Source organism: Eretmochelys imbricata, chromosome 7 (assembly GCF_965152235.1).
Source record: "Eretmochelys imbricata isolate rEreImb1 chromosome 7, rEreImb1.hap1, whole genome shotgun sequence".
Classification (NCBI taxonomy): domain Eukaryota; kingdom Metazoa; phylum Chordata; order Testudines; family Cheloniidae; genus Eretmochelys; species Eretmochelys imbricata.
Genome location: NC_135578.1, coordinates 109,405,908 through 109,427,658, shown reverse-complemented (window position 1 = coordinate 109,427,658; position 21,751 = coordinate 109,405,908). Strand labels below are relative to the sequence as shown.

The 21,751-nt window shown below is 39.4% G+C and overlaps 1 protein-coding gene across 2 annotated transcripts in view; it reads right to left on the bottom strand.

The window, feature by feature from the left end:
• Positions 1-21,751, bottom strand: part of CACUL1 (CDK2 associated cullin domain 1) — an 81,012-nt gene that overhangs the window by 51,473 nt on the left and 7,788 nt on the right. For both annotated transcript variants that reach the window (XM_077823047.1, XM_077823048.1), the window contains exons 2-3: positions 16,333-16,459; positions 7,909-8,011 (exon numbers count right to left, since the gene is read on the bottom strand). In XM_077823047.1, the coding sequence (XP_077679173.1) occupies positions 7,909-8,011; positions 16,333-16,459 (230 nt within the window). The remainder of the gene's footprint in view (positions 1-7,908; positions 8,012-16,332; positions 16,460-21,751) is intronic.

Below are 21,751 nucleotides of genomic sequence, written 5' to 3'. Positions count from 1 at the left end.
GATAAGAAGTAGGGGTGATTCTGTGTTACAGAGAATCATGATAAAAAGTAATGACCATCATAACTGCAAATTAGTGAGTTTAAAGTGAGATGTTCATATTTAATACAATTTTGACTACTAGTTTGAAAAAGGAAAGCATAACAAATAATGCCCCAACTAGAGCAACTTATGTAAGTGCAATACCAGGAATGATCACTTCTCTCACTGTCACGGTCTAATTAGACACATCCACAAGTGCAATAAATAATTTTTGCTGTTTTTCACATTGGGAAAATTAATCTGTCAAGCCTCTACAACAGAAATAGATGTCTTGTTTATTTTTTTATCATGGCCATGACCATGACAGATTACACTTTTTCCAACAAAATATCCACTAAAAATTATACGATTTTATTTAGTGCTTTCAGCTTTTTGGGACGAAGTCCATCAGAAAACTGAACCTAGGGCTGCCAGGCCAAAGGAACCCCACAAGCCTTCTGCCTAGAAAGCCAGGAGGGAAATCTCTATTAACGCCTAACGAATGCCAAATTAGCCATTTTTAAGCTGCCTCATTTCTGAAATTCTGCTCAGCCCACTCACCACACACGGCAATCTGGCTCTTCAGAAAAGGGTTCAATAAGCATACCCCAATTTTACTGAGGCACACAGTCACCTTCTCTGCCTATTAGCTGGATGGGAGAGGGGATGAGACAAAGAAATCCTTGTTCAAAGTCTCTTCACAGATGCAACAGAGAGGACCCGAAAGAGAAGGGCCATTCAACAGACCCACTCACTCTAATAAATGGTGATCAGAGAGGTGAGAATGGCAGTATAAGAAGCCAGGAAGCCATCCCCTGCTCAACTCTTTCCTCCCAATACATCAATATTAAGAAATATTATTTGAATTTCCAAAACGTAGGCACTTTCCACAAACAGGACAGTTCCTGCCTTATAAAGTTTATGATCTATGACGACAAGTGACACATACATTACATATTTTAATTAAATATACATTGGCTTCTGTTTGTGGTTTGGGCTGCTCACCAGCCCACCCTACTACTGATATCCAAGAATATACTCTTTCAAGCTAAGCAATATTTTCCTATTCTGTTTGTCAACTTTTCAGTGCCACCTAAAGAAGCGTTATTCAGCCCTGTAGATTCATTTTACATCCACCCTTTACACTGTAGTTTCTCCAGCAAAGAATGTATTAAGTAGGCCTGGCAACCAATTTGGAACAGAGGAGGCGGTAGGCAATGAATACAGAAGCAATACATTGTACTTTGTATGTTTTGTAACTTTAATGGGGGTGTAGAAGCGGCTGTGATCCATTAATGTTAAGAAGAAAAGTTAATTGGTCTTTTTTTTTTCAGTTTGCAATTAATATAGCAGTATTCTTTCTAGACAGAACTGCTGCTTGTGTCAAAATTAAAATATAGCCCTCTGCAAAGTCTAAGCTACAGTGCAAAGAAGAAAACTTTTATTTGCATTCTACTGCCACCTACAGTACAAGTTATAAATCTCAAATTGATAACCATGAGTAATATTGGACATTAGGACAGCTAAAGATTCTAAATCTATAAACACCATTTGCTCTTGCTTTTTTAGGGCTCTATTCAACCCCTCTGAAATCATTAAGTCTTTCTATTGACTTCAGTGGAAGTTCCTTAATGCAGTGTTCAAAAGAATACGTACATGGGACAAATATTCTCTAGTCTAGAAAGAATAGTGTCAAGTAAAAGTATCAGAGTAGCAGCCGTGTTAGTCTGTATTCGCAAAAAGAAAAGGAGTACTTGTGGCACCTTAGAGACTAACAAATTTATTAGAGCTCACGAAAGCTTATGCTCTAATAAATTTGTAAGTAAAAGCATCTCTGTGATGAACCCACTACAGACAGAGGATAGGTTTTAATAAGACTAGAAACCAGCAAGACTAAAAAGCCTGTCTAGAGATATCAAATGCTCAAGCATTATGTTCAGATATTTGACAATTTTACAACTTCTTTGGTTCAGTGTTCCCACTAGGAAATTTCAGCGTGAGGATAACCAGATTATTCTGACATACTGGTTGTACACAGATGCTCTGTAATGCAGCTGTTACACAACCGCTGCTAAGTACTCTGCTTGCTGAGGAGATGACATTTTGCATGCCTGCCATTGCAATTTTTATCACCCACTCTCTTTTGACACAAAATTATAATACCATCACCTTGTACTAGACCCCATCTTCTGTATCCATTCCTATTAAATCATACCAGTTAGGTAAGTGTTTGTCTGCTCAGCTACAGCACTGTAGAACGGCTACCGTGTTGTGGGTCACACATGTGAAATATGCACTGAAATACTACATGTTTTAAGAATTTTTAAGTGCTAGAGAGAAATAGGTAGTTTCCAGACTACAAACTGTCCTGCTCTGATTTAAATGATATGTAGTTCTTTAAAAACTTTAAATACCCCCCTTTTATAGAAAATGTAAATGTGTTCTCTTCAGTCAGGCATGGAAAATGTTTTCTAATCATAGTAGATTAAAAAGAGACATGGGAACCATAGGACAACTTAAAAAATTTTGCCGGTGTAAAAAGGAAGATAAATTCCTGACATGGAGTCCTCTAGCTAGAACAAAGTCAATTGCTTTAAAATATTAAGACTTTTTTTTTCCTTGCATTAATCCCATCAAATGGGGTCCACTCTACGAGTCCCCTCCCTCCAAAGTGCTCTGTTCAAAGCTATATCTTCTGTCAGACCATATCCCAATGTCTTCCTTTATGAGATTCCACCACTACTTCTTGGGTTGGCCTCCGTCTTTTTCCTTTAGTCTTGATCAACTGGACTCTCTTACCCACATAGTTGTCAGGACTGCACTTTCCATGACCAAACCATTTGAGCATGTCTCCAACATACACATTCCTCACTTACCCCTTTATGCTTACACCAGTCAACCATCTTAATATTCGCATTTCTGTGGAACAGATCATCTTCTTCATTGCCCAACATTCAGCGCCAGACTGTAAAAGTGAACTTTCCCTTTTAATCTTACTGGTATCTTCTTGTCGCATACTACACCACTTCTCCCTCTCCATTTAAGCCACGCATTTATTATCCCAGCTCCAATTTCATCCTCCATTTCCCCCACTTTTCTGGATTCTGAAACCCAAATACTTGAAACTGTTTTCAGTACTGTCTGGCCATCTAGTTTCAAGGATAATACTCCCGTGTTCACATTACTGAAATTACATATCGTGTACTCTGTTTTTCCTCTGCTTGTTTTTAGACCATGTCTCTCCAACACATCTGTCAATTTTTCAAGATCTTCTTCTAGACCATCTTTCTCCTCACTATGCAGAATGACATCAGCTGCAAACAACATGGACCAACGTGACTCCTTCTACAAGTTCCTTGTCAGGGTATCTAGCATGAGGATAAACAAGAATTCAATGCTGATCCCTGATGCACTCACACCTTTACTGATGAAGGGTTTTCACTACTAGACGTTCTGACTGTTGACATTACACCTACACACATGGCTTTAACATGCTGCACATAAAGTTGTGGTACAATTTTTCTCCCTCATACATCACCAGGTGACTTCTCTTGGAACTCAATCACAGATCTTTTCCTGGCACGAAGTCGCACTGATTTGCATTAATATCTGCTTATTTTCTTAGTCTCTTATCAGTGACTCTCTCCCACAGTTTTATGTATAACTCATCAGCTTTATACCTCTATAATTAGTACAGTTGCCAAGGTCACCTTTTGCCATGTATATCAGCACCAACAAACTTTTCCTCCACGTGTTAGACATTTTTTCCCGTCTCATAATTTATTTGATTACAGAGATGTCAGAAGATTCTATTCCAAGCTCATTCCTTCTACTCCAACCTTTTTTGTGCAACAGGGATTCCTTCTGGGCCCACGGCCTTATAATTTTTCATTTCTTTTACAGCATTTGCCACTTCATCTGGTGTGATAGGCTCCACTACACCTAAGTTCACCATTTCAAAGTTGCATTGCTCTCTTGGGTTTTCTTCATTTAAAAGCTGTTCAGAATACAGTCTCCATTTATCTTTATGCAACTACCATCAGTCAACACCACACCAGGTTTATCTTTGATGAACCTCACTTCCTTTATATCTTTAGTCCTTTGTCCCATGCTTGTGCCAAGTCTTTGTTCCTAGTCTTGTGTAAAGTTCCTCGAATATACAAGTACATTTTGCAAGTACATTCCTGGCCAATTTCTTTACATCCTTGTATTCCTCCAGGTATCATTTGCTCCTACTCATTTGCCAGAGTCTGCTATAGCTGATTCCAAGCCCAATTGAAAAAGAGGAGGATTGGTGTCAGACTGGTAGCCAACAACAAAAAATTGCCAAAAACTGATACTACTTTAAAGACTTAAACATCTTGCTTAGTATTTTAGAACAACGTTTACCTGCTATGCAGCAGCTACAAATACCCGCAACCATCTCTCCCTTTATAAATGCCACACCAAATCCTGTCCCACTCACACATCTGGTACCCATTACTAGATACAATTTCAGGCTTTGATCTGCACTCTGAGACAAGCAAGCCCCCACTAAAATCAGTAGGTGTTTCTTCATTTATTTCAATAGGTGTTAAAGTGGACCTTTTATGATGAGTCTGCTCTGGACCCAGTAGTCTGCTGATACCCACCTACAGTTGAGTTGTACACAGTCTAACTTGCTTTGTGAAACTGTCATTTGAAGTAACTCAAATTCCAGTGCAGATTACATCAAGCAAAACTGAAGGAGAGGCAGCTGAAATTGGCTGATGCAGGCAAAAATCTTGGTACAACGCTACTAGTTTACTATGCTAAAATTGGGAACCCAAGACAGTCTTATAGCACAAAATCCTCTACTTACTAAAACCACTTTCAAGCCTTTTATGAGCAAAGCTCTCATGAATTCAGTGTGAGTTCACCTGTAGATAACTTGTACAATCAGACCCACAGTGCAAATTGTTTAACATCACCTCAAGATGAGAGAGTTAGAATCCTTTCACACATACTTCATCACTTTACAGTATGAAATCTTTTATGCATGAGTTGAACCACAGGTAACCATTCCACACCAGGGAGTTCTATCCACTGAAGTTAAAGCTAGAACTATATTTATGAATAGTACAGTCCATAATCTTGAGATTTAAACAGTAATAATTTTTAATTATTTGTATAGTATTAATGGCATGCTAGTGATTTCCCAGACAGGTTCAGAGATAGATACCTGACAAAGAATCTAACACTTAAGGCCTGTTCTAAACAGAGTTGCAGTGGTTTAAACTGAATGTCTTTTTAAAAAGTGAATTTAGTCAAACTTTGTGCAAATTCCTATATAGACATTCTTAAAACCAATTTAAAGCTGGATTACATTGTTTTAATTTAAGTCAGCTCCTTAATGCATGAAACTAAACCAAAATAATAAGACATTGACAATGATTTATGTTACGTTAAGCCAGAATTTGTTCAGTTAAATAAGAGAGTTTAGAGTAAGCAGCAGAAGTGTCATTCCCCAAGAGTCAGTTTTGCAATTAATACTTTGGAAAGTATAAAAATAGCTGAAAAAACAAAAGACTGTTGTCCTAACAAGAAACCAGGATGCTCAGTTTTATTTCATAATACATCTTTACACTGGTTCTTGATCACTTACTGAGCGTATAGTTCTACATTAGAGAGTATAAAGAGATAGCATATTGAAGACATGCAAGTATAAACTGATGGAGTTTAATTGTGAAAATAAACAGGCATGATTAAAATATCAAAAATGTCCCACCTCCCTCATTGTGAGTACATAAAAAAAAGAATGAATTGTTTTAGCAACAGAATTTAGCGTTCTCCAAAATGCCAGTGTGCAAGTATGGGCCTGGTAGACATGGACAAAACTGCCTGCTAGGATTATTGCCAATTAGTTTTTCTGCCAGAAGCTGAGACTGGAAGGCAGGGAATGGATCACTCAATAATTGCCCTGTTCTTTCATTCCCTCTGAAGCACCTGGCACTGGCCACCATTAGAAGACCCGATACAAGGCTAGATAGACCAGTGGTCTGACCCACTATGGTCATTCTTTGTCCTACAGAGATTTCTTGTAGGAAACCAGGCTAAGTGAGGGATCTTTACATATGCACATTTCAAATTATATGATTTTTTGTATATGAAACAAAATATTGTAACTAAAGTCAAAGGTCATGTCATTATATCATACCATAATAATTCTATCACCTGTCGTAAGGTGGGTTCAATCTAAGCAAGGAAGCTGTTGCAAAGACAGGGGCTGCACAAAATAGTTGTCTCACTTATTCTTGCAATAGGTTATAGCAGATATTTTCAGAAGAATTTTAGTGCATCCATGCACAGATGCCTTTAAAAACAATAAATTCTTAAATTCCTGAAGGAACTATCTCAGAATCCAGCACTACAGCAGGGAGCAAGGGATTTTGGGAAATTTCCAAACACGAAGCATTGCATCGTAGGATGGAATTAGGAGGACTAGTTGAACCAGTGCAATGATTGTCAATTCTCATACAAATGGAGGGAAAAAAAGTGTATAAAGCACCAATTCAGCAGGACCTGAGCTGAAGACTTAATTCTAGATGTTGCAACCAGCTACTATAAGTAATGCTTGTAGAACAGCTGGGATGGCTGTTATGTGGGGATGTAAGACATTGTAAGGGAATTATTCTTATTTCTTGGTTACTTGGCACTTCACAGTAGACAAAGAATGAGTCCCTGCCCCAAAATGCTTACAGCCTAAATTTAGATGAGAGTAACATCAGCATAAGCACATTATTACATATTTTGATGTGTGTATTTATATTTAAAAACCAAAAACAGATCTAAGATAAAAGCAGTAAAACAAACTGTTGTTAATTTCAAGCACTGTGAAAAAAAGTGAGGTTTATAGTCAAGGTACTATATTTTCACCAAGTGAAAACAAAAAACTGCTGTATTTGAAGACTCCTAGATGTTTTGTGTTACTGCTTGACTTTTAAGTCAGCAAGTGACTATAATATCAGTTTTCAAAAGTGATTAAAGTCAATTACATGACTTTGTTGTAATTTTAGTTTAATTGTTAACAACTAACGTCAGTGCAACATTCACTCGAAATAAACATGAACAGAACTACCTACAATATAGCAATAAAAGTACAGCTATAGTTTTCCATTTTCAGCCTGCTGCCTGAAAACTTTCAGGATGCCCTAGACTTCCAGTTGACCATGTGATGACAATTTGGAGAATGCTAGGTTATAATTTTCATGTTAGAAATTCCAAAACACAACACACAAAAGAAACAGACGAAAGACACTGTACAAATATCAGAAATGCAGAGTGCGACAGGAACATACAAGCTGTATTATGATTGCTGTAAACCACTGACATCTAGGGATGGGTAAGAAAAATGCACATTTGTCTCTAACTCAAAGAATTCATATTTAATGGCACATAATATTCACCTACTTTTTACCATCTCATACATAACTCACCAAGTTTTTTCCTTTAATATGCACAGTTGTCTCCAATTTCTGACCTACGTGGATTGTAAGTGACCTTGTGTGCTTTAAGTTAGCAAAGCGGAGTCAAGCGCCTATGTCACATGGGCCAGATCCTGCCTGCTTGATGCATTTGTGGTCTATATTATGTTCAGATTCCCCACTATCGAAGCTTTCATTTTAAAATATATTAACTCTCAGCTCTTATGCTTGCAATGACAACTTGCCAAATATGAACCAAGTGTAAACCAGTGCTGTACAATCTAACCTTACCTACAATTGCGTTATTGTCTAAATCGCAGTCTGTTAATTATGCATCAATTTACTGAATTGCAGGCACTAGTCTTGATAGCAACCCCTTCTAAATGCTGGTTCCAGTACAATGGCAGATCCCAGGAAAACAACAAAATTAGATTGTGCAGCTTCTTACCTGCAGCTCCTTTGAGACTCTCTCTAAGTGGTTAGTTATCTTTTTTATTAGGTCACTATACATCTGTTCCGAATGCTGCTGGCATACACATTTATACACACAACTGCAGAAACAAATATAGGAACAATGATGAATTTACAACAGTTTGCAATGGAGGGCAGTGAACATTTAAAATATTGCTTTAAATCTCAACTTAGAGGGCAACAAGATGAAGCTTTAACAGTTTGTACACTAAGCCAATGACCAAGGCCCCAATCCTGAAATCTCAGCATGGATCCCCATTGACTTCAATGAAGACCCACCATAATGGAGCTCAGGACAGGATCAGAACCTAATGCTGTCTAGGAAGTAAGGTTGCACTTCTAAGTACATTGGTAATTCTGTCAGGAGTACACTTTGTATGTTTCTCCTTCCATACACAGCATTAAAGTTACCATATTAAGTATATAAGATATACAGAACTGTCAACCAGTCATAAAAATAAAAATAGCAAAACAATTGGTTTTAAACCATCAAAAGACATAAAATTTATTGCCACAGATAAAACTTGGCTGAGTGCCTCAGAATTAGAGCATATTACAATTCGCCGTCCATTGGTCTAAGACTTTTGACATAAAACCACATCTTCACAGAAACGTGAAGTCAAGAGACCATAAATGGTACCTTAATTGCTCATTTTAGGATTTGGTTGGTTTAAGTCAAATCATCACCATTAGTTCTTTTAAAAGATTTTATTTTCCCCCATGGCAACAAAACTACAGATTAGAAATATACGTAAGCAGTAATAAAACAAATACTTACAATACGTGCAGCAAGAACATGCCCTAAGCTAATCAGAAACGTCGAAGATTAGACACAGCTTACCTTTGCCATAATATAGGATGGATAAAAATTGACCTTTTTTAGCGATGTCGATTAATCGCAGTTAACTCATGCACTTAACTCAAAAAAAATCAATCATAATTAATTGCCGTTTAAATTGCACGGTTAAACGAAAGAATACCAATTGACATTTATTAAATATTTTGGATGTTTTCTACATTTTCATATCTATTGTATTCTTTGTTGTAATTGAAATCAAAGCGTATATTATTTTTATTACAAATATTTTCACCGTAAAAATTATGAATTGAAAAATACTTTTTTTGTTTACCTCATACAAGTACTGTAGTGCAATCTCTTTGTTGTGAAAGTGCAACTTACAAATGTAGATTTTTTGTTACATAACTGCACTCAAAAAAACAATACAATGTAAAGCTTCAGAGCCTACAAGTCCACTCAGTCCTACTTCTTGTTAAGCCAATTGCTAAGCCAAACAAGTTTGTTTACATTTACAGGAGATAATGCTGCCCTCTTCTTATTTACAACCTCACCAGAAAGCGAGAACATGCATTTGCATGGCACTTTTGTAGCCGGCATTGCAAGGTATTTACGTGCCAAATATGCTAAACATTCGTATGCCCCTTGATGCTTCGGCCACCATTCCAGAGGACATGCTTCCAAGCCGACAATGCTCGTGAAAAAAATAATGCATTAATTAAACTTGTGACTGAACTCCTTGGGGGAGAACTGTATGTCCCCTGCTCTGTTTTACCCACTTTCTGCCATATATTTCATGTTATAGCAGTCTCAGATGACGACTCAGCATGTGTTGTTCATTTTAAGAACTCTTTCACTGCAGATCTGACAAAACACAAAGAAGGTACCAATGTGACATTTCTAAAGATAGCTACAGCACTAGACCCAAGGTTTAAGAATCTGAAGTACTTTCCAAAATCTGAGAGGGACAAGGTGTGGAGCATGCTTTCAAAAGTCTTAAAAGAGCAACTCTCTGATGTGGAAACTATAGAACCCGAACCACCAAAAAAGAAAATCAATTTTCTGCTGGTGGCATCTGACTCATGAACATGCTACGGTCCACATTGCTTTGGATCATTATCAAGCAGAACCCGTCATCAGCATGGACGCATGTCCCCTGGAATGGTAGTTGAAGCATGAAGGGATACATGAATCTTTAGCGCATCTGGAATGTAAATATCTTGCGACACTGGCTACAACAGTGCCATGTGAATGGCTCTTCTCACTTCCAGGGGACATTGTAAACAAGAAGTGGACAGTATTATCGCCTGCAAATGTAAACAAACTTGTTTGCCTGAGCAACTGGATGAACAAGAAGTAGGACTGAGTGGACTTTTAGGCTCTAAAGTTTTACATTGTTTTGTTTTTGAATGCAGGGGTTTTTTTTGTACATAATTCTACATTTCTAAGTTCAACTTTCATGATAAAGAGATTGCACTACAGTACTTGTATTAGGTGAACTGAAAAATACTATTTCTTTTGCTTTTTTACAGTGCAAATACTTGTAATCAAAAATATAAAATGAGCACTGTATACTCTATCATGTTGTAATTGAAATCAATATATTTGAAAATGTAGAAAAAAGTCAAAATATTTATATAAATTGTACTCTATTATTGTTTAACAGTGTGATAAATTGCAATTAATTTTTTATCGTGCAGTTAATCACAATTATTTTTTTAATTGCTTAACAGTCCTAATTTTTTTTTAATTAAAAATCAGGTTTTTAATTTAAATGGGATATTTGTAGTTTGTTATTTAAATGATAAGTTCTTACTTTCTAAAAATAAACCTGTTTAAAATGAAATTTGAATTTAATACAAAATACGTTAAGGGCTAAACTTATTATAATCTCCTAAAACATTTAAATAAATAAATAAAATATACTGAACCCATGAGCCTCTATCAAACTTTGAGTTAAAGGCTGGTTTTCTATATTAAGAAAGAATCAGGGGGGAAATATCTAACTTTTGAGGTCAAGCTTTTAAAAAAATGGCACAATAGGTCAAGCCTATGTAACTTCGGAGACTGTCATTTTCAAGAGACCTATGAGAGTAGGAACATAAGCTTCAGCCACTTTCATTTAGGCATATTTGAAAATTTTCCCAGGCTTACCTGAAAATAATCAGTTTAATTCACTTACTACAGTTATCCCTCTGTTTAATAAATCATTTAGCTGTAAACTTAAAACATGTTTTGATAAGAGAAGTTTATATATCCAAAACATTTAAGGTTGTTTTGTTTAATCAAAGTAAGTTTTCTACTCTAATTCATGTGTTTAATTAAATTTCAGTTACCATCTTAATATAACTTGACACAAATCATGAGCACAAAGTTAATTATCTAGTAAATCAGTATGTCATTCTCCATTTTCTAACAAACTAAAAATGTACAATTATTAATCTGAACATATTAAACTATATGTTTGCTTAAATATGTATATAGTTATAAATGGATACAGTTTTGCTTCCTTGGTAGCAAAAAGATGTATCAATTCTAGCACAAAGGCTCATTTAGTTGTAAACAAACATGTTTTAATGGTTATATTAACTAATAAGAATGCACCTCTCTCTAGAAAATAATTAACATACAAATGGAAAAGTTGGTTTAAATAATTGATTTTAATCAAGGCTTTCTACTTGATTTAAATCGATGATTTAAAAATCAATCCACCCTACCAAAAACTTTTGCTGTTGTATTAATACAATTTGCGTATTTTTTTAATTATGTGAATTTGGCTCTTTTGAAAGTTAATACTACTACTAATCCTTCTAGTAGTGAGAGGCAACATGGACTAATGGATAGAGCAGCAGATTGGAAATCTGGTTCCTACTCCTGTCTCTGCCACTGACCTGCTGTATGATCTTGGGCAAGTCACTACCTCTCTGTGCCCTTGTTTCTCCTCCCCACATTTGGTCCATCTTATCTATTTAGAATGCACACAATTTGCAGTAGGGACTGCCTCTTATTGTGTGTCTGCACAGTGCCTAGCACAATGGGGTTCTGATCCTAGTTGAGGCCTCTAGGTGCTACTACAATACAAATTTATAACGAACTAAAGCCAAACTATAAACGACCTTCTGTACACCTCTGCTGAAGTACCCAAAATCTTGACTACAACTACTCCTGGGGGAATTCTGAACCACTGCGCATGCACAGAATTTATGTCCCCTGCAGATTTCTTTGCTTCCCCACAGAAAAATTCCTTTCTCACAGGGAAGCCACAAGAGCAGTCATGTGACCCTCCCCAGCAGTATGTTTCGGGGGCCCAGGGCAGCCAGCAGAGAGGTAAATCACTGTGGGGCAGAGGGAGAGACTGGAAAAGACCCGGCTGGTGGCTCCTACCCTGCGCCAGGTTCAACTGCTAGTCCCGGCTGGGCTGGGGAGGATGCACAGCATCCGGAGCCGAGTCAGACCCACCCCCAGATTTCTCCCCCGACTGCAGGAAGCTCTGCCAACCCCCTCTCCCCCTCCCGGGCTTCCTGCGCCCATCGCTCCTCATCTGCAGGTGGAGGGATCTTTGTACAGGGAGCTGTTCCCCCGTCCGCCCAATGCCCATGACACCATGCATCCAGACACCCTCATACCCAGACCCTCCCACCGAGCCTCACCCCCTCCCGAATTCAGAATCCCCACGATGACCCCCCCCCCCCCGCACCTGGATCACCCGACGAGCCACCCACACCCAGATCCCGATCCCCACCCCACCGAGCCCCAAGAAGCTGCACCTGGATCCCTACCCCACTGAGCCCCACTGCTCCAGCTCCCTACCCCCCACTGAGCCCTCCATACCCATACTCAAGCTCTATCCCCCCCACACCCAGATCCCCCCTGCTGAGCCCCAACCACTTTCACCTGGACCTCCCTGCAGCGTCCCATTACCGTTGTACCTAGAACCCCACAACAAGCTCCTGTGCATCCAGATCCCCACAGACACACACGGATACCCCACTGAGCCACCCACACCCAGACTGCCCCACGCAGAACCTGCTCAACCCACACCTGGATCCCCCCACACCAAGCCCCTCCACACTTGGCTCCTGCTTTGCTGAGCCTGCCCGTCCACACCTGGTGCACCTGGCAAGGAGGGGCAGGGCCCTAGGGTGTTGTGCGCAAAATTTTTATTTTTATTTTTGTTGCAGAATTTTTAATTTTTTGGCACAGAATGCCCTCAGGAGTATACAACTCTCCAATTCCTTTCTTTGTCTTCCCCCCCCCCACTCAGCAGAGGCTAACAATGCCAATAAACATGCAATATGGATCACACAATGAATCATAGGATAAGATCTCCAAGAACTCAATAACACTGGTGAAATGTCAGGAATTAACCCCACAGTTTCACAGGTGAAAAAAGGGAAGCCCACTCAGTAACTATGTCATGCTCTCAGGCCACTGAAGACGCATTTTGGTAGAATTGTCATGACAGACTAATAGCTCGTTCAGAACATTACAAAGTATGACAACAATTTTTACTATAGAACACATCTGTCCATCCCCTTCTAGGGCTCCTCCAGTGGCCACCTACACTGCAACTTCCCTATCCAACAGGTCTCTTAAAAACTGCTCCTCCTCCTCTTACATATACTTGGTTTTCAACTCAACTCCCTATAGTTTCTCATGTTTACTCCTCCATACTGAGGAGTTCAATCTTCTAGCATAAAGTCTAAAGAAGGAATGACCAGGTAGAAACATATCATACAATACATTAATGTCAGAAACAACATTTCTGTAATTTGGATGAAAAGAAATGGAGACAGAATAAGGCAGATGAGATTGGTTGTGTCAAACTGACATTTAGATAAAGACAGCACATGGCTGTGGGGTTTATTTGTTCAGACACAGCACAATATGTGGCCACTCCCACAATAAGTGAAGTGGACTGATTCATTTGAAATAGTACGTAATTTTACAAAATTCTACGTGACATTCTGCAGGAATGTACTTTGAATTGCTCCTATATCTACTCCTGCCCTGAATTTCTGCAATCCTTTATGTAGTTAAACAGCTATAGTTAGACAATGTTAGTATATGAATATAGGTGTGTGTGTTTAAGTTTTTATTTGAACACTTCTATTTTAGAACTTATTTCCCATTTTCAGATCCTGTTCTCACTTCCCAAGTGCAGGCTGAGTCTGAGTCACCACTGCTCTGATATCACTCTAAGGAAGCTGAAAGAGAATTTTACCAGACTGCTGTTCCTTTTAGCACAGTCCCACACTTCAATGAGAGATTATCAACTCCCCAAATAGAACAATTAGAAGATAATTGAATGGAAAATAATCTGAGATTTGTAAATTTTCTACTGTTGAATAATGGTGATCGAAATTCTAATTTTTAATTAGATTTAAAGAGAGCTTATAAAAAGTACTAGAAGTACAACTGATCCGTCTACCTCAGATTTTCTTCCTCTGAGAGATGCTCTCTACAGATTGTGTCTGTTATTTTTAACTCCTCAGGGATACAGGAAAAATATTCAGTGTATAGGCAGACTTTATGTAAGTACTTTGTGTGTGAGAGAAGGATTGGCTACTTTATTTAGTACAACTTAGGTTTTAAGGTCCAGAAGGTCTTTGTTTTTCCCATCTCTTTCTCAGACAGCGAGAAAGATAAAGATGCGTAGCTGTTTATAGATTTGGAGAGGAAAAACGGTCTTCTGGTTAAGGCACTGGACTGGAACAAGATGTGCTTTCAAGTCCTGGCTCTCTTACTGAATTCCTGCAACACTTTGTCTCTTCATTTTTCTGTGTGTCAGTATAAATATATATATATATATATATATATATATATATATTCTTTCCCCCATGCTTGATCTACCCTGTCTATTTAGCTTGTAAACTCTGTGAGATAAGAATTGTCTCTTACTATGTGTTTGTATGGTGGCTAGAACACTAAGGCTTTGATCTCTGTTGGGACCTGTAGGCACCATCACAATCTGAATACTAATTGTTGCTTCTGAGACTAAAATCCTTTGGGAGCAATTTAAAATTATTTATCCTTATGATTAGTTTCTCATGAAAATATATCATTCATTCAGAAGTGTTCCAGTCGAGTGCCTTAACCAGAAGACCGTTTTTCCTCTCCAAATCTATAAACAATAAACCAATTATTTTTATTTCTAAAGGAGTAAAGAGTTAGTCTAATTATCTGGGGAAAAAAACGGTCTGGATTTGCTGTGTTTATTGTTTATCATAGGTCAATGCTGGTAGGTGCTAAGCTTGTCTTTATTGTTGGCTTTGTGCTCATTTGAGATTTCTAGATGGGGAGAACACCTGTTACTTCTAAAGAATGAAGATTCAGTTACCATCTAATGAATTAAAGTGAACTTATCCCTCTTAATTTTTGATACAGATGTTGCAGTCCAGAGACTGAGGAGAGCATTTTCTAAGAGCAGGGCAGCGGGAGAGAAGAGCAGGGTAGAGGTGATTAATTTTGTAATTATTGAAAAATTATAAATACTTTTATTAAACAGTAAGGCAGCAACAGGCAGTGCCCTAGATGCAATGTGGCAGGTAATTTAATTTTCCCCATCTGGCTCTTTTTTCTAAGGATCCAGCTTGGGGAAATGGGGATGGAGAAGTGGAAGGCTATGTCCAAGCGGGGGCAGTAGACAAGAGCTGAGAGGCCATAAGCCTCATGAAATAGAGCTGAAATAGGACTGCATTCCTGGCACCCATGCTTAGAACCCAGTCCTCTGCTAAGGAACATGGAAGGTGGCTTTAATCTGCTGGTGTCACTAGCAAGAGTCAGCCCCTTACCCAATAAAAGCAGCTACATCTCTCCTCACCAGCTTTTCTCCGACTCCCTGAATAGCTGCCACCCACAGGGCAAAAACTCCCTTTCATCCCAAATTTAGAAATATAAATCACTAATCCTTTTCTAGAGGAGACTCTTAGCACCTTGCAGGATCAGGCTTCTAAGGGTATGTCTACACAGCAAACACCCATGGCAGTGAGACTCAGGACCTGGGTCAATAGACTCAGGTTCATGCTGCAGGGCCAAAAATAGCAATGTAAGCATTTCGGCTCATGCTGGAGCCTGGCGAGGGAAGAGGGTCTCAGAGCCTGGGTCCAGCCCAAGCTTGAATGTTTACACTGCTACTTTTAGCCTTGAAGCGCGAGCTCAAGTCAGTTGACAGAGGCCCCAAGACTTGTTAAGATGGGGATTTTTTTGCTGTGTAACCATACCCTAAAAGGTTACTTGAGGCATTCACTCAACTTCTTACCATGACGCCTCCCTCAACTGCCATAATTAATGGTGCGTTACACACTTCTGGGTGTATTATACCAAAACTCTGTAGGGGCACCGTATTTTATTTTTATAGTTTTCACTTATTCAAGATGATCATGGTTTTGCTCTATGTAGATCAAGCATAAATGCATGTATTCCCTGACAGAAGATGCAAGGATATTTTTACAGCTTATTTTTTCCCATTCTAACCACATGAGTAGTAAATGGATTGCATTTTATATAATAAACAAAATCAATAACATATGTAGCTTGTAAGGGAGGATTTTACACACAAGTTCAATGGAAAGGAAGTTATGTAGTACTTAAAGGGTTCCTTACCTGTATATTTGTTCATAGGAGATAGGGATGTAGTCACCAGGACTCTGAGTTAAAAGCTGATCTATGGCACCGTCCAACTTTGGCCAATATGTGCTCTTATAATCTTCAATGGTTATAACATTCATTACTGTAAGGAAAAAAAAAGACAAAGCTGTGTTTTACTGCACTTTTAGCTGAGGTACTCAGAGGCTGGTGAACTGTCAGCAATTTAAGATCACAACTGATAAGCAGGCAGAGAACTCCCTATGAATAACTGCATTTAATTTTTGTCAGGATACACCCATCTTGCACAATAGAGGTTATGCCCTAATTTGTATCTGAGGTTTACAAATGGAAAAGTTGCTAAGTCAGTGTTTTGTGGCCCCAGAAAAGAGTTACCAATTCTGCTGTGAAAGGGAAAATCACCATCCTGGAAGCTCCAATAATGACAAAATGAAACAAACAAAGTGGCTCAGTGACTTAGCATATGACAAATTATGCAACTGTATGGGAAACCAAAATTAAAGATTAACACTAAGCTCTCCCACACCAGAAGAACAAGGGTAGGCTGGGAGCATCAGTTTCCCAGAACACTCCCTCTCAACTGGTATGCGAACCACACCATCTTACAATGGACCATCAACACTCTTGACTACAAGGTTCATGGGTCAATGCAGCGACAATTTAGGACTTGTCTACATGGTGCATTAGTCCACACTAACTGTAGTGTAAATTCCAATGTGTGCCAGCATATTGTGTATTAATTGGCCGCTGTGGATCCTGCTGGTGCATACTCATGCTCATGTCCATTCTGTGTTTCAAAATCTGTGGCAAGTCTCTGACCCCAAGTCTAAAGACTGACTCATGCTACAGCACTAAATATAAGCTGTGTAGACATTTGGGCTCAGACTGGAGCTCCAGATCTGAAACCCATCCCCTCCCCAGGCTTCAGAGCCTGAGTTCCAGCCCAAGCCTGAACATCTATGCAACTGATTTTAGTGCCATAGCCTGAGCTCAAGTCTCTACACTCACTGCCACCAGTTTTAAAACAGTGTAGACATATCCTAAAAGTTCCCTGGTGTGTGTTGATGTAGACCATTAACACGCACTAGGGAACTTTTTGTGCATGCCAGCAAGGGGCCACATGAGCCAGTTAGTGCACAACACACCAGTGAATATTCGTCTACACTGGCTGGGGTGTAAAATAAGGCACCATGTAGACAACCCCTATATCTTTCAGTACCTTAGTTCTCCTTCTATAAGAGAAGCATAGTACACCCATACCTGGCAGGGATGTTGCAGGAAGCAATACATTAAAGATTGTAATGTACTCAGATATTATGGTAATGGGGGACAGAAGTACCTAGGACTATATATACTACTGAGCTCAACCACCATCCCACTTTTGTTCCTTGTGTCCTTTTCCCCCACACACTTTGGGCATCCACACAGGCACAGTCAAGCCCCTAACATCTGAAATTAAAGCTCTCTCTTCTCAGACAAGGAAGCTTGATTAACTGCCCATGGAACAATTCCAGCTGTTCTAGAATGAACAACACCTTTTCCCTCAAAAACGCATAGTGTATTGCATTAGTAGAACCACTTTGCTAGCTCTTACTCACAGGGAGCTTGAACACAAGTTCCAACTAGCCCAAAGACACAAATAGTCAATACAATACAGAGCACGTTTTTTACCAAATCTGAACTGATCTGTTCAAAATTGTATTATCTGAGCAGGAAGCTTGGTGCAATATCTTCATAAATGATCTGGAGGATGGTGTGGATTGCACTCTCAGCAAATTTGCAGATGATACTAAACTAGGAGGAGTGGTAGATACGCTGGAGGGCAGGGATAGGATACAGAGGGACCTAGACAAATTGGAGGATTGGGCCAAAAGAAATCTGATGACGTTCAATAAGGATAAGTGCAGAGTCCTGCACTTAGGACGGAAGAACCCAATGCACCGCTACAGACTAGGGACCGAATGGCTAGGCAGCAGTTCTGCGGAAAAGGACCTAGGGGTGACAGTGGACAAGAAGCTGGATATGAGTCAGCAGTGTGCCCTTGTTGCCAAGAAGGCCAATGGCATTTTGGGATGTATAAGTAGGGGCATAGCAAGCAGATCGAGGGACGTGATCGTTCCCCTCTATTCGACATTGGTGAGGCCTCATCTGGAGTACTGTGTCCAGTTTTGGGCCCCACACTACAAGAAGGATGTGGATAAATTGGAGAGAGTCCAGCAAAGGGCAACAAAAATGATTAGGGGTCTGGAACACATGACTTATGAGGAGAGGCTGAGGGAACTGGGATTGTTTAGTCGGCAGAAGAGAAGAATGAGGGGGGATTTGATAGCTGCTTTCAATTACCTGAGAGGTGGTTCCACAGAGGATGGTTCTAGACTATTCTCAGTGGTAGAAGAGGACAGGACAAGGAGTAATGGTCTCAAGTTGCAGTGGGGGAGGTTTAGGTTGGATATTAGGAAAAACTTTTTCACTAGGAGGGTGGTGAAACACTGGAATGCGTTACCTAGGGAGGTGGTGGAATCTCCTTCCTTCGAAGTTTTTAAGGTCAGGCTTGACAAAGCCCTGGCTGGGATGATTTAGTTGGGGATTGGTCCTGCTTTGAGCAGGGGGTTGGACTAGATGACCTCCTGAGGTCCTTTCCAACCCTGATATTCTATGATTCTATGCTCCTCAGAACACAAGAAGAGACTGCTTCAGTTCCAAATAGCTCACATTCTAAATGGACAATATAAATTCAAACAACATTTTGGAGAGGGATATAGTCAGAAACCATGAAGATATTTTAAATACTTTTCTAAATATAGCATCACTACTCTCTTTGGTGGATTAACATTGATGGGATTAGTGAACTAAACATGTTTTAGTTTGGGATTTGAATGAAGGGAGCATGGTAGCTTAATGCAACAAGAGGGAGAGGATTTCAGGCAAAACTTGCAACATGAAAGAAGACAAACACAAGAAAAGAAAGATACAAAGGGCATGGAAAGAGGTGCGAGTCAAGCAAGTGTCTGAATAGCAGCATCAAAAGCAGAACTGAATTGAAAAGATTTCTCAGTAGAATGGTACTTTACATATTTCTTCTTATAACATTTAGTTCAGATTCAGCAGTTTTGCTGACTGTATAACACTAAAATGCTATACTGCCAGCCCATCTTGGCAAAACTATTTGTTCACCCTTGCTTAATATTTGTTATACATTCTGTTCATTGCAAATGGATGGACACCAGAGGCTTTAGGACACTCAGCAGTGTACACAGCACGCCTATCGAGTATTGTAGCCTGCCTTAGCCACAGCTAAACCTTCGTTCTGACAGCACGCCACTCTACTCCAGCAAATCAATGAAGTAAAAGTTATCTATGATATTAAGGACTAGAGCCACAAAGGGGACAAACTTAGCATTACAATATGTAACATTTAGGTGCCCTGTCACTTAGTGGAATCCACGGCCCCAAGCTGGGCACCCAGGCTCCCTATGCAATGCATGGGGAACTTGAGGCATCTAAGAATGGGATCCACAAAAGCCAGCAAGCTGAGTGGGGAGCCGCCTAAGCTAGCCAACAGCAAACGCTGAGGAGAGCAATATAAATAATTAAATAGTCATTGGAACATAAGACCCAAGTTCAAATCCCCACCTCCTAGGTGAACGCCTCCACCACTGCGCTAGAGAATTAGTCTCGCTCTCTCTGGCACAAGCACTATTTAAGTAATTTATACAAAGTGGAACAGCTTCAACCTGACAGAATAATACCCACACCAGTGTTTAGGGAGCTCACTTGGGAGGTGGGAGACCTGGGTTCAAGAGCCTGATCCAAATCAGACAGAGGGGGGGACCTGAACCCAGGTCTCTCACATCCAAGGTGAATGCTCTAACCCCTGGGTTATTGTGCATAACAGAGAGACCACCTCCTTCTCCTTGGATTTTTATGCATGGCCTGATCCAGTAGGATGCCTGGGAACATGTCTACAGGATTTGGCCCTGCAGGAGAGACAGGCAGGGAAATATTTAGTCTGAGCATCCTCCAAGGCTTAATCACCAAACTGCTCAGTGGTGTCAGGACCAAGGCAGCTGTGTACATGGCCAGCAACAGAAATTTAGGTGTCATGGGAACTTTACAGGTGGGAATTTAGGCACCTACATAGTTAGGTGGCAGCTGACTAGGGGGGTTGAGGATTTAATTTCTGGATTTAGGTGCTCAAAGTGGCAATTAGGTACCTAAATTGCTTTATGGATCTAGCCCTAAGACTCATAATAGTCTAGTATCTGGGTAGCTGTTCTCAACAAAACCTTACATGTAGCTTTGGACAGCCTAATCTGCTTGTATTAAAAAGAATGGTTTGGTCACCAGAGAAAGAAGAGACTTTCGTTTAAAGTCTCATCCAAAAAATAATGCCTCCATGCAGCCAACACTAAATATTAGTCCAAATCCTCGTGTAGATTTGAGCGTAATTAACTATGCTACCCTGACAAAGAGATTGAGTGACCTAAGAACTAATTTGGAACTACATGGAATCAATTTTTAAATGGAGTGATAAGTCCTATCAACTTTTTTGTGGCACCACAAAGAATTAAGCACTAGAAACCTGAAAACCTATTCCGTTTCAGTCTCGAAGAGGGCAGGGGTAAAGTGACACTTTTATGAATAACCCTCTGACAGAGGTAGCGGTTGCAGTGTACTAACTGGCTAGAACCTATAGATTCTGGAAGTATTGCGTAGTAGATTTTAATTAGAAAGCTATTACAAACCCTATTTAGTCCATTCAGGAGTAAAGTGCACTTGATTGCCACCACACAGCTTTCAACTGAAGCCAACCAAAATGTTTATATATCAAACGGTCCAAGGACTGTGCACTGTCCAATTCCTGCTAATTTTATTCTTTCCCTTAAAAAAAATAAGTTTCTCCAGAATTCTAAGAACTCTTGCTCTCATATACATCACATCCCTTTCTTCCCACCCATATCTACTCACACCGAATAAATGCTGAATTAGCACAATACTGCCTGATGATCAGTTCCGTAGGGGTAACATCAAGATTTTGCACAAACGGTTTTATCGAGAGCAAGGGCAGGATGGGGGTGGGAAGATCAACTCAGTGAGTTTTTAGGGTAATAATTTGTATTTTTTCCATTTGTTTATGAATATCGCACATATTTGAAAGTAAGTGTTTTTTGCTTTTTATTTTGTTTTTAAACCACCAACATCATTAGGCTCCAGTTTCAATCTGTAAGTGAAAACATTCTAAAATATCAGAAGAAAATTCTGGTGTGGTATGAGCTATACAATTCTCCAAAGGGCAGCTGATAACGTGGTTCTACATAAATCTGGCAACCTTTTTTCATTTATTTTTCAGTGTTGTATTCATCCCGGGGCTATTTCACATTCAAACCATACTAAATGTGAAAACTGCTGATCAATA